This window comes from Ambystoma mexicanum, chromosome 11 (genome assembly GCF_040938575.1).
Source record: "Ambystoma mexicanum isolate Mex_15411 chromosome 11, UKY_AmexF1_1, whole genome shotgun sequence".
NCBI classification, from domain to species: domain Eukaryota; kingdom Metazoa; phylum Chordata; class Amphibia; order Caudata; family Ambystomatidae; genus Ambystoma; species Ambystoma mexicanum.
This window is the reverse complement of record NC_090934.1, coordinates 978,358,209-978,372,746: the sequence shown is the minus strand read 5'-3', so window position 1 is coordinate 978,372,746 and position 14,538 is coordinate 978,358,209. Positions and strand designations below refer to the sequence as shown.

At 47.6% G+C, this 14,538-nt stretch overlaps 1 protein-coding gene across 1 annotated transcript in view; it reads left to right on the top strand.

The window, feature by feature from the left end:
- The window catches only part of TRPM5 (transient receptor potential cation channel subfamily M member 5), a 473,179-nt gene extending 459,484 nt beyond the window's left edge, over nucleotides 1–13,695 (top strand). Inside the window, exon 24 of the mRNA XM_069625407.1 lies at nucleotides 13,447–13,695. Coding sequence (XP_069481508.1) covers nucleotides 13,447–13,529 — 83 coding nt within the window. The 3' untranslated portion in view covers nucleotides 13,530–13,695. The remainder of the gene's footprint in view (nucleotides 1–13,446) is intronic.
- Nucleotides 13,696–14,538: the final 843 nt, after the last annotated feature.

Sequence of the window (14,538 nt, the reverse complement as noted above, 5' to 3'; positions counted from 1 at the left end):
CGGAAACCATGGCACACAACTGCTGAAATAAGCAAAGACCCCGGGGGTCACAGGCAACCGGGCGCGCGCCTTCAGCATCCACTTCAAAGCAGGGGGCATATGAAGTGGAAAAAAAGAGCGCCCCACCAGGGAACCATAGTGACCGGGGAACTTATGACCCTGAACAGGGCCTCCAGCCTCAGGACACAATTGCAACCTATAAACACGGGCTCTAAAGCATGGATCCCCTCACTAATGCCGGTGCAAGGCGGATTGACATAGCCCAGACGCACGCCTTGGCCTCATCATAGACCCAATTTTCCAACATGCACACCGCCAGCAGCACCACCTGGGACCCTTATCCTATGAGAGCCTCCACAATAAGTCCCAACACCTGCACGTAGAACCCTGGGCCAAGCACTAGTGGCTGGGCAAAGGGAGCCTCAGGCGTAATGCGCCACTTCCACAGCACAGAGCAGCCCACTGAACACTAGCAAAGCGAGCAGCCCGCATACGCAAAACCAGCAACGAATTGCCCGCAAGACCTGAGGCCAAGACACAGCAACCAGCCCACCTCGCACGAGGGTGACGGGCTGCTCGAAACATCTGCAAAGGGCCAGTGAAATACACCCGAGACGCAGCAGGAGGCACCCCCAGGAAAGAGAATACTACCAGCCCCCTTACACTGCCAAATTGGGGATATCAAACACCCAAACAAGCCCCAAGAGAGCGCAGAGGAGCGGGAGCAAACAGGCAGGGGCCCACATTGGTAGCATCACAGATATCACAGCTGCAGATACCACATACCAACGGAGGTACCCAGGATCATACTCATCCACAGTGTACACTTCAGACACGGGGGAAACACCCGCGCACTCAACATCGAAAGTAGCGAACGCCAGCACCTCAACGTAAGGCCTATACTCAATAACCCACAACGCAACTCAGGAAACGAGGATTACAACAGCCAGCCAGAAGAGAATGTCCATCCCATGCGATACGGGGGACTGTCTAGGTCATTTATAACTCAAACACGAAGGACAATACAGACGGGGTGCAATCAGGCAGCATACCGTGGTGATCGGTGCAAAATAAAGCCGAAATGGACGTCCAAACGCAGCTGCAGGCCATCTTGGCGGAAATGAAGTTAATCAGCCAATGAACCAAGAAAACGAACACAATGGTCCAAGACATTAAAAAAGACTTCCAAGACGTACAAAACCAGCTATCAACTCAAGCAGAGAGGACTACTGATAACGAACAGCGCATAAGCGCCATACAGGACAATCAGTCAACTATGGAAAGAAACCTGGATGGGGTCATTCAAGAGGTGCAAAGATTAGGAGAAAAGATCGAGAACCAAGAAAATAGATCCCACAGGAACAAACGTACACATTGGAGAGGGCAGTGCCTAGCAGCTGCGGCTTGGTAGAGATAGGGCTACGAGGCAGTATGTAACACGTGCCAAGGAAGATTGTCTGGTCATTCTATTAATTAGTTATGGTAATGCCAGCTGCCCAATATTACTTTCTTCAAAAACACTGTAGAATTCATTAACCACATTTTCTTAAACTTTGAAATTGACTTGTAATAGAACAAGAGCCATTTAAAATGATCAAAGCAAGACTCAGTTGAATGTTAACCCCAATCATCATTTGCTTTCTATGGACAACAAGCTTTCACCAGCAAGCAGATAAAGCAAATATGCAAAACTAGTGTACAGGCCCGTGTACACGGGCCAAAGTGCAGGTTTCCATTGACACAGTAGGGCCACTATATATCCGAAGGCAACAACTCCCTCTAGTGGTGACAACAGGCGAAGCTATTCAAATTGGCATTGTCTATATGTATCCAAAGGCAACAGCTCCCTCTAGCAGTGACAACAGGCAAAGCTACTGCATCGGATAAACATACACCTGGCCTTTTGTTAGATTAAATGGTAGACATAGCCAGTGTGTGGCATAGTGCATCATGTTCAATGTGTGTCTACTTTAAAACACAAACAAAAAATATTCTGAGGCACCCAAAAAATAGGTTGAATTGGATCAGAGAAATCTGTCCATCTGGAATGATGTTGCTGTAAGTCGAGCAAAAGGTACTATGTTCATCTAGTGATGTCCCCAAATCTAGGGTCTTGTTACAATCTAAAAGTGTTAGGTGTTTTTTTATGAAATCCTGCATAGTAATAACATTGCACAGTCATAAGGCCTTACTTTATACAGTACAAAGGATGTTCTGAAGTGCTGCTTCAAAGGGAATTTTGAGATTTGCTCAAATTTTTTTATTATTTCTTTACATTTCTGACAATCGTTAATTAACCCCTACACCAAAGATCGGATTATGAAAAACTATCTAAAATATATCGCTGTTATACTGTCAACATTGAATGAACTGCAGTCTACCCTGTTTGACCAGATGAGCTACAGTGAACTGTCCTTCAGTCAGATTTGACAATGGGCTACTGCAAATGTGTGCTTCAAAACAGGAGAAGCTTCTAATCAATTATTTTCCCTACATCACATAATTTATTTTGGTACAAAAAAAAGGTAGCATTCGACCCTCTCTAGAAAGAACATGGCATGATTACCTGTTCAGTGGTTTTTACCCACTTTGAGAGTCTGCAGCCATCGCCTTTTGCTCACTGTACTTTTCACCAAGGAGGAAAAACCATTTGCATATCATCTGACAAAGGGATACTGGCAAATTCCTGTTAATCCAGAGGACAACGAGAAAACAGTGTTATACACCCACATTGAACTCAGTTCAAGGTATTAGCTTTTGGACCACACAGGGCCCTGGCCACCTTTTGAAGGTTAATGGACCAAGTGCTCTGACATCACCCGTCTTTCTGTGGAGCATTCACCGATGATATCATCCACAGTAGGACATGGAAAGAACACTTACACCACCTATACTTAGTTACTAGGGCATTAAGAAAAGCCAGGCTCACAGCAAATCCACGGAAGTGCCACTTAGCGTATCAAGTATCTTGGATTTTTTGTTGCCAATCGACTAGTTCATCCCCAGACTGAGAAAGTAAAAGCGGTCTAGGAAACGCCAGTACCAAAAACAAATAAAGATCTCAGGGCATTTCTGGGCTTAGTGGGGTATTAAAGGCGATTCATCCCCAGTTATTCATCCATCACATCTTGCCTCACTGTTAAACTCAAGAATGCAGAGCCCCAAAAACAGAAAGATGAAGGCAACCTGTCTTTTGATAAGCTCATTCTGTGTAGTGAACCTGTGTTGAAGGTGGCATATTTCAACAGGGAGTTTATTTTACAGACGGATGCTTCACACGTTGGGTTGGGGCAGTCCTTTCACAAGACCACAATGGTATTGAACAATCTAATGTTTACAGCAGTAGAAAATTGTTTCCCGGGGAAAAAAACAATTCCACTATTGAATTGGAGGCCTTGGTTATAAAGTGGCCAATAACCCATCTTAAATACTACCTCACTGGCTGAAAGTTTACTTCGATCACAGATCATGCCCCCTTGAAATGGATGAGCCTCTGCAAGGATAACAGCACACAAGTCATGTGCTGGTTGTTGGACATTCAGCCCTATTGTTTCTGGGTAGAACATTGAAAAGGAAGAGAGTAGAGCAATGTAGACTTCACTTTCCCATTTTCCAATAGGTGCTGAGAGAACCGGCAGCATTATGGGGAAGGGTATGGGATGAACCCGTTGGAGTCATCACTGATTTCCGGGCGGTGATCTCTTTCCATATGGCATGGGTATGTCAGCCACTACCTGGTCCTGACCCAGGGGGCGGCTAAATGAGGGAGGATCACATGAGGGAGACAACCTCTGGGGAGATGTCATGGCTTCATTGGGTGAGAAAGTATCCCCCCATTTTCTCCTGAAAAGAACCCTCAAATATCGAATACCCTCATGGCCTATTGTTGTATGCCCACTCTTTCGCCCATGAATAATAGGGAGATCACTCTCTCCAGTTCCACCTACCATTCATCCAAGAATCATTCACCATTTAAGACTAGTAAAAATGTATTTTCAGGTTTTCCAAACCAATTCCAAAACCTGGACTTCCTGTCCCAGAATGACTCAAGTACCAGGACAAAGAAGAAGCAGTGAGCAATGCAGAATGAGGAAAGCAGCAAGAACGTGGAACATTCTAGTGTTTATTCATACACGCCTGTGCCGGGGAAGGTTAAATGGCAAGTGAAGCAGAACATCAATGTCTGCTACTGGCGAGAGAGAACGCATCTCTTAGTGAGGTTGAGGAATCCGAAGGGTGAGTGCCGGCATGGTGGAGACCGGTGGCCCACCAGCAAAGAAGGAGAAGGCTGGAGAGAGAGAAGAAGAAATGCTGCGAGCTAGTGAGGGACTCCTGGGCGTTCGCAGGTGATTGAGAGCAGTGCTTTCCTTATCGGTGCTCGGAGCGAAGCTGACGTGGTACTGAAAGCCGTGACACCCGAAGAAACCAGACAGAGGCGGTCACGAGAAAGAAGCAGATTAAGGCGCTACTCCGGTTGACTGCGTGAGCATACAGCAACAAACACCGCTGAGTCTTCCCAGAAGCCGTGGGGACCCAGAAGCATGTCAGCAGGTATGCCAAATGCAAGTGAATGAACAAAAAGCAAGTAAGAGAGAAAGATAGAATGTACTTAAAATTAAAAAGGGAAACAAATTTCAAATAAAACATTTACAGGCAGATGTAAATTGTGTGAACGAAAGGAAAACCCAGGACCGGATTATATATCCGGAAGACAAAGTAGCAAGAAAAATGTGCGTGCGACTATGGAAAAGGGCAGGAAGCCCATGTGAATAGAATAAGCCCTGGCACACGTGTAAACCAGGAAACCATCAAAAGAGTGTGAGCATGAGAAGTCCTGGCAGGGGAGTACACCAGGCAATCAGCACAAGAGTGTGAACATAAGGCCTGGCAGGAGAGTATACCAGGCAACCAGAAGAACAATTTACTTACCAACTGGTAACATTCTTTTGACTGGATGTTCCTCCAACGTATTCCACATTTTTGACATGTAATGTCCACAGCTGTGCTACTTCAGAAATTTTTCGACAGAGGGCGTCCTGTGTCGATGGCATCGGGTCGATGTCCCTCAAAGGCCTCCGTCGAGGGTGATGTCACTGGATTTTAAAAATAGGACGCATGGCACCCGTAGCCTCAGTTTATGTTTTTTCCTCAATAACGTGTGAAATGCTCACACACAATGCCTGCTGTGAAAGGGGCCCCTAGGGGTCCCTTACGTCTATGGAAACAAGGCGAGTCACCACACACAATAGATACGCCAGACACAAGGTTGTATTCCCAAAGCTAGGGTTTATTGCAAAGCAAAAGTCTCAGTTGGCCAACTCGGTCTCACGCCCCGCGACGTGTATCTCTAGACCTCGAGGGACGCAAGAGAGTGAATTACGTACATCAGTTACATATATACAAAATGCATATCAAACAATCAGCTATGACATGTTTAACACCCCCCTTTATTGGGTTTCTTTGAACTTGGTGTGATGATGGACACTTTTGACAGCTATGACACCTTCAAATACCTATTCTAGTAACAATTTGCAATTTGTGAGTGCAGAGGCACCTTTCAGTTGTTGAACAGAACACAGCGCTTCTGTTCTTGGAAGCGAGCTACATACGGGGGAAGCATTGCATTCCAGACCTTGCTATATATGAGGTGCTATTCGTGTCCTGAGAGCCGACACGCTCTAACGGGGCTCAGCAAAGGGGGGCCGTAAGAAGAGCATAATTCAAGCCTTTAGCTGCTTTATTCTAACATATTCTACCATATAACAAGACTGGCTCGCAGCTGTGAAATGATTAAATGCCCTGCAGCTCTGCATCAAGGCTACATTCGGGAGGGAGCCGGGCGCTGCCTACGTTGTGTTTCAACTAACTCTTGTTATCCTCGCGGCCGTGCAGCCTTGTCCTTTTACGTGCAGACAACAATGTTTTACAGTCGAGCAGTGTAAGCAGAAAATGTACTGCGAAGCAATAAGAACAGAAAGCAATGAGCAATGGTTAGAAAACAAAATGGCGATTCTTGTTATATCAAAATGGCCGTTCATTGGCAAACTCGGAAACCTATATTCTGTCATATCGTGCATGAGACGGTTGGCCCAAGGCCATCAAAATACGTTTGCGGTCACACAGTAGAGGTATCCATTTTTCTAGACTGACAGCTGGACTGCACATAGCCTTGAGGAACGCAAGCTGCAATCGCATAGGAAATTCTCCAGAGGGGCAGGCCGGGAGGGCGATGTGGAATACGTTGGAGGAACATCCAGTCGAAAGAACGTTACTAGTTGGTAAGTAACTTGTTCTTCGAATGGATTGTGTTCTCCAATGTATTCCGCATCTTTGACAGACTCCCAAAGCAGTACCAGAAAGTGGAGAAGGGAGAAGAATTTATAATACCCAATCAGATGGCAGAATAAAGAATCGCTTTACCAAAGGTCATATCTTGACCATGGAGCATATCCAGGGAGTATTGTTTGACAAATGTGTGGATAGAAGCCCATGTGGCTGCGTCACAAATATTCCTAATAGGAACTCCCCGCTGTAGGGCTGTGGAAGTGGGCACGCCCCTAATGGAGTGATCTCGCAACCCCTGAGGAGGGTCCTTGCCCACCAATCTGTAACATTCAGTAATGGTGAGGATAATCCACCTGGACAAGGTCTGTTTGGTAACAGCCTGGCCCAATCAGTGTCCAGCATACCTCACAAAGAGTTGATCGTCCACTCTGACCCTGGACATCCTAGAAATGTAAAAGCTTAGAGCTCTCCTAGGGTCCAACCTATGGAGTCGCTTCTCTTCCTTACCAGGATGAGGAGGATAGAAAGCAGGAAGTACCACTTTCTGGCTTACATGAAACTCAGACACTACCTTAGGTAGAAATGATAGACGTACCCTCAGGACAACCCTATCCTTGTGGAACACAGTAGGGTGGCTTAGATGATAGTGCCTGTAATTCACTCACTCTGCGAACGGATGTTACAGCAACCAAGAAAACCGTCTTGAAAGACAACAGTCTCAAAGGACAAGAGTGCAAAGGTTCAAATGGAGCACCCATCAGGAATTTCAAGACCAAATTCAGATCCCATACCGGCATCTGAATCAGGGATGGCGGGAACACATTAGTGAGCCCCTTTAGAAATTGGGACATCAAAGGAATCTTAAAATAAGAACATTCTTCAGACTAGCGCTTGAAGATAGACAGCGCCGCCGGGTAACCTTTAATGGTACCTACTTGAAAACCCCTGTGGGCCAAAGAAAGCAAAAAAGACAGAACCATGGGACTGGAACACTGAAAAGGATCGTCATCATGTCCTCTGCACCAGTCGCAAAACTTACGGCAACAGTACAGGGATTTGGTTGCCGGCCGCCTGGCTGAAAGCAACACCTCCATCACGTCATCCGGGAGGACCCAATCCTTATATCTCAAACTTTCAAACACCAAGCGTGAAGGTTGAGAGTCTTAACCTCTGGATGGAGAACCTGATCTCCCCCTCGCACGAGAGAAGGTCCTCTTGGTAGGGAAGATGGCATGGAGGGCAGACAGGCATTTCTAGAAGGTCTGGGTACCACGCTCTCCTGGCCCAATCCGGAGCAATGAGGATCATGTGGGACCCGAACCTCTGCAACCTCCTTAGCACCCGAGGAATGACGTGGACCGGAGGAAATGCGTACAGAAGTGGGAATGACCAATCCACCACAAATGCGTTCACTGAGGCTCCTCTCAGAGGAAATTCTCTTGAGAAAAATCTCTCGCACTTCCAGTTGGCACCGGTCACGAACAGATCCACTTGAGGGGTTCCCCAAAGGGTGAATATCTCCTGAAGGACTTCCTGAGCCAACTCCTACTCGTGGGAGACTGCGCTCTGCCTGCTCAGAGCATCCACTGCCACATTCTCCTCTCCGGCCAGATGAACTGCTGAGAGTGAGATTCTCTGCTGCATTGCCCAGAACCAGAGCTGCATCGGCTCTCTGCACAGCGGGAGCAACCCTACATCCCCCTTCTTGTTGAGGTAATGCATGGCCACTATGTTGTCCGTCATGATCAGGACACTCTTCCCGCGTACAAACGGCAGAAAAGCCTTCAGGGCTAGCCTGATGGCCCTCAGCGCCAATAGATTTATGTGAAGTCTGGACTCTGACAGAGACCAACGACCGCTGGTGGTCAGCGTGTTGACGTGAGCCCCCCATCCTGTGAGGGAAGCATCCATCACTACCGTCACGCCTGGCCAAAGTTGCCAAAACGGCTCTCCCTTCATCAGATTCCCTTCGCTAGCCCACCACAGAAGATCCTGTGAGACCTTGAGCGGAATCTGATGGTGATCGGACATCTTGCCTGAGAATTGGGACCACTGCGTCCTGAGAGCCCATTGGAGGGACCTCATCCGCAGTCTGGCCTCCGGCACCAGAAAAATGCAGGATGCCATGAGGCTGAGCAACCTTAAGAATTCGAAAGCCAGGAGACTCTGGGCATTTTGAAATTTGTCGACCATCTGTACAATGTGATGAGCCCTCACCATGGGTGGCGAGCACTTCACCAAGGATGTGTCCAACACAGCCCCGATGTACTGGAGCAGTTGGGAAGGGTTCATATGTGACTTCTTGAAATTGAGGGAGAAGCCCAGCTTGTGAAGGGAGTGGCAGGTGAGGCTGAGATGATCCAAAGCCTGTTCGGGAGAACGCGCTCCGATCAGCCATTCGTCCAGGTAGGGGTACCCGTGAACCCCCCCCTCTCCCGAGATACGCTGCCACCACCACCATGAGCTTGGTGAAGACCCTCGGGGCAGAGGTCAACCCGAATGGCAGGACACGAAACTGAAAGTGCGAGCTGCCAACGCCAAACCTCTGCTATTTTCTGTGCTTTGGATGGATCGGCACATGAAAATAAGCATTGTTTAGGTTCAATGACACTAACCAATCCTGAAGTCGAAGGGCCTGAGAAAGAGTGACCATCTTGAACTTGTCCTTCCTGAGGAACTTGTTCAAGCGACGCAAGTCCAAGATGGGTCTCAGTCCTCCGTCTTTCTTGGGAATCAAAAAATATGGGGAATACCAGCCCTTGTTCCTCTCCACCACAGGCACTAGTTCTATAGCGCCTTTCCCCAGCAGGGTCAAGATTTCCTGCACAAGGAGCGGATTCGGAATCTTCAAAGAGTTTCCCGGTGGAATGTCGTGAGGCCGATTTAGGAAGGGTAGGCAGTAGCCGTGGGCTATTGTTTCCAGAGCCCACGCATCTGAAGTAATGGCTCGCCACTCTTTGAGATGCTGAGACAGCCTGCCCCCAACCGGCGAACAATGAGACCTGACCTCATAGCTGTTTCGTAGCAGCTGTGGCAGCGGTTGAAGGCAAAGAGGCAGCTGCTTGAGCGGCTTTGGCACCTCGTCCCCGTCCATCGCGAGGACCCTTACGGTGGCCCCTTTGACTGTCCGCTCTTCTCGCTCTACCAAAAGAGAAGTAGTAAAGAAAGGAACCCCTCCACTGCTGTCCCCTAGGACAAAAAGGCGGAGGTTGACGCACAGCTGCGCCCAAAGATTTTGCAGATGCTTTGGAGGTCTGCAACCTCTCAAGGCTCTCGTCAGCCTTGCTGCCAAAAGAAATGGGAGCCGTCAAAGGGCATGTTGAGAAGATGGGCCTGCACATCCGGTGCAAAGCTTGACTTCCTCAACCAGGCAAACCTGCGTATCATCTGTGCTCGCAGGCATGGAACGGCTGACACTATCTGCTGCGTCCAACCCAGACTGAAGGGATTCACACATGGCATCCTTGCCATCCTGCACAATAGCAAGGAACCCATCCCTTTCTTCCGCTTCGGGAATATGCTCAGCCGCCAGAGAGAGACAATTCCACAGAGTGTGCGAAAATTTGGCCAAAACACAGGTGGAGTTGGACGATTTAAGGGCCATACTCCCAGCCGACAATACCTTCCGTGCCCGTCCATAGAAGCGCTTGTCGTCCCTATCTGGAGGGATGGTAGGGTACGCCGCCTGCCTCGAGGTGGCCGTGGCCGCCTGAACCACTAAACTCTCAGGAGTGGGGTGTGTGGATAGGTAGCTGGGGTCGCTACAGGATGGGTGGTATTTCATAGTCAAAGACTTGTTGAACGCCGGAAGAGACTCCAGGGTGTTTCAAGCAGCAGCCACCCTTTTCTGTAATGCATAGTGAAAAGGCAACACTGGGTCAGTGGGCGGACCCTGATCTAAAATTTCAGTCAGGTCATCCTGATCGAATTCAACTGGAGGGCCGGACCACCCCAGGTACTCTGTAACCCTCGACATCAACCTCCTATAGGAGGATTCAGCATGAGCCCCGAACTCAGGCCTGCCAAACTCCATCTCAGGAGATGTGTCCAGGTCACTGGCATCATGTAAAGACTGACGCAGATCTTCCAGCTGACTGTCCTCAGGAAAGGCCATGTCAGGAGCTTCAGGAGTGTCACCAGGAGCACCAAAAGGCTCTAACTCCACATCGGACCTCTCCTCATCCTCACAGATATCCTGTAGAGAATGAAATAACTCCCTCCTAGGTACAGGAGCAGACCTGGAGTCAGGAGGAGGCCTCACAGTCTTAGACAGAGCCTTTCTCGGAGGCTCCACAGCTCTAGGGGCCTCCACTGGCAAATTCAGGCCTGTAGGCCCCGATGGCATCGACAATGGCACTGAAGGCTCTGAGGGCCTGACCGAGGGCAAAGCCCAGACAGACGCACTCGATGGGCACTGCGCCAATCGCGTCAACACCTTCTCAGACTTCGCCGGTTTCGTCGGGGACGAACACCGCAACCTGGATCTGGCATGTCTCTGGCGATCTACCGGAGCCTTGTCGGAACAGGACCTCGACGGTTCCCAATGTTTATTGCACCGACTGCCCGGGCCCGAAGGAGCGCGAGCGTCGGACCGAGATTGTTCCCCGCCGCATTCAACTGAAGGCGCAGACGGGACAGTATCCTGAGATTGAAAAATCTCAAGCATTTTCTCCCTGAATGCCTACCACTCCTCCGGAGTAGGGGATTTAGTGGGGCAAGCCACTTTCCACACTGAGCCATCATCCGACAAGGACGGGGAAGGCGACTGGTGACGCCGCTTCCGGGAGTGCCTCGACGAGGACGATGAGTGGTGAGAACCACTCCGATACCGAGATCCCCTGGACTCCCTCCGACGGGGAGAGTCACCCCTCGAGTCGTCGGTGGAAAGACCAGTAGTTTTACTGAATTTACGGGGTTTGGATACCCGACCTACCTGCAACTTCCCCTTGTGCTCCAGCAAGGCCTTGGCAGTCAACGGCTGGCACTTCGAGCAGTCGTCCGTGTCGTGGCTCTCGCCCAGACACCACAAGCAGATACAGTGCGGGTCCGTGATGGACATCTCTGACTTACAGTCCCTGTACTTATTAAAGCCAGACCACGGGGTCGGTGGGGTAGAAGAAGACATTATCGAAGTAGATAACACGAGGCATTCCGAGTTCTCGAAGCAAACACGTTTGCGGAAAAAACTGAACTGAGGCTACTGCCGCTGTGCGTCCTACTTATAACATCCAATGACGTCACCCTCGACAGAGGCTTTCGAGGGACATCAACCCGACGCCATTGACGCAGGACGCTCTCTGCCAAAAAATTTCCAAAGCAGCACAGCTGTGGACATTACATGTCAAAGATGTAGAATACATTGGAGGACAAAACCCACAGAGCTATCTTATAGGCCACAAACAAATTGAAACTTGTTAGTAGGGGTCCATAGCATTCTCATTTACCAAAAGCTCTATCAATGTTCTGTTCTGTGGCGTAAATACCCCTGTAAAGGATACCTTGTCAGATTTCAACAATGCTATTACTCGCAAAACAACTTCCAACCTCTTGTGAGAATAATTCCCATTTATTAAGTACAATTTTTGGGCATAGCACCCAACTTTTGGTCTATCAAATCAAAATGAACCAACACAAGGGTGTAGAACAAGGTGAATACATGAAAATGTAACAGTCACAGAAGAGCAATTACATTGACAAAAGGATAAAAGCTAGAGACCATGTAGGTGCTGTGGGCGGATTAGGCAGGGAAAAATGTGCAGCTATGATGGCACAGCACTCTTTCTTGGTCCTTCGGTTGCCAAGGATGCCTCAGCATCCCTTGAAAAGCGGATTGCAAATTAGGGGGCACTTTGTGGGCCAGTTGGATGCTTTTGGCACACCACATTCAATAGCCTTTTTAGAAACTAAAACGTTTTCTACCTTGTTTGATACTGGATTCTCTCAGAGCTCTCGGAAATGGTACATTTGTCATATTGGCAGCATGGGAAAGCAAGCAAGGGTTCTCCAATTGATCAATGCAACATCTAGCTGGGGAGATGTGCGACCTACACGTGACAACCCTGGAATTTGACAGAGCAGTTGGTAGAGTCTGGTGGTACTCGCAGCATGATTCGGCATGCTGGAACACATCGTCAGATACTAAAGCTACAGTCCATAAAATGTTGCAAAATGGTGTTTCTATCTAAAGGAGTGGGCCTGATGGCAAATGTATACATTTACCATCTATAGATGTGTGCTTGTCCAATGTAAACTGCTATCATAGCAAAGAATAAAGGTTGTTATATTAATACATTCATAATAAAATGGGGCTTATCGGTTCACGGTTGCTTTTATATTTATACAGTGCTTGAATACCACCATAGCAGCCTCTTGCTGCCATCCTGAGCCTAACACTTCCGGGGTCCTGAAATCTACCCGCTGTAAAAAAAAAAACTATCTTCTAAAGGCATTGTAGTCATCTGTGGACTACTAATTAAGATATGAGCAGAGTTAATTATCAGTAAAACACCCATGTCTTAAGGCGACTACAACAGGTAAAATGCTCATCTTTGAAATCCCATTCTGGAGTTTTTTGTTGCCACAACCTAAAAGGCCCTGCCTCCTATTCTGATTTGGTGAGAACATATTTCAAAACCGTGTGCAGTCTGGTGGAGGTGCATATAAAGAACCTGTAAATGGGGAATGGACGGCCGCCCAGAATAACATGGTGGGATACTCCGTCTGTGGTACCAAGCACAGATGGTGATGTGCAGGAACTCTTTTTGGGCCATTCCAATTACAATGGCGGGACTACTGGACTTTCACTGTCAATAACTGCCAATAATGGTAGAAGCAGAGCATAAACAGACAATGCCTGGTATCTGTTAGCAATTCCTGCCAAATGATGCAAGCACCTGAGGAATAGAAGGCAAATGATGGCAGTACCTGGCTAATATGTGGCAATAGCTGAAAAATGGTGCGAGTACTAGGGACCATGATGGCAGTTACTGAAAAAATGCCTGTAATCAGACAAAAAGATAGCAAACTTTGCCAATAATTTGTATTATTACACTGAAAGAACACATTATGTAATTCGAATTTGGCCAAACAAAATGGCGATTTCCCCCAAATATGCGTCCTTTTTAATGTGTCTCTTCTTTTCGTTTTTTTTTTTTTAATCAGGTTTTGTGGATAAAGATACAAGCCAAATTAGCTCACAAGAAAGAAGCAAAAACAACGAGCAAAAGAAGCACTTGAAAAAATAATCAAGAAAGGTGCAGCTTCAGAAGTGTCATGTTTGAATGACCTCACTTCTGTCTCCCACAGCATTGCAGTAGAGCACTGTGCAAGAAAAGTCACGGTGGAGACCTTAACACGTATCTGCGATTCCTATGCTACTGCATGTAGATCACATCCTGAACATGCAAAGCATGCTTATGCTTATGAACATGCAAAGCATGCTTAGAAAAGCGGAGCACGGATAATAGCACTACAAAGTACCAAATAGATGTTTCTAGAGGGATGTGAGTGACCACATTAATACAAAGTTCGTATAATTTATAGGTTTTAGTCCGCTATATATTTCCAGAGGATTCCGTAAGTGCAATATATTTTGACCTTTTTTGTTAGGTTTCTGTCGACAAGTTTCCTCTTGTATAATTTTATTTGAAGACGGTCATTTTAAAAATATACTTAATGGTTCCCAAATGTGTGTTTCTGTTTTTTACTTACAGGCTTCATTTCGTCATGTATTCAGTTTCAGGCTTCCACTGACACAAACATCATTTGAAATGCAAGGGATGTGTATGGGCGGTGGGCTTGGGCAGGGGATACTGCGTCTCGGCCCGATAGCGAACATTGGAAACAGCAACGGCCGTGGATCCGGTACACCAAGGACATTTAATTACTAGTGCCTCAACATTACCCTCCAACTATTCCGAAGAGAGAACTGGCACCACTAGAGACCAAATTAGTGCCGCCCTTGCCTATCCTTTTGCAGTAAAAGTTTGTGATACTAATTACATTTCATCACTCGCAAGCCAAAAGGCGCAAAGAAACGTCCTTGCATTCCACTGTGTTCTGCTATCGCAATATGCCACGTCGTCCCGTGACGACCTGCTACTTCTGCACTGCACACAGATTTGGTTTGCGTGCGAATTGCGCAGTTGCACCGCCGCATTCAAGATGATGTGCAACAGTCTGATATTGACCGAGAAACTTTTTTTTATCAGGTAGTGCTTCCACTAGCTCAACAAATGGCGAATTTATGGGCAC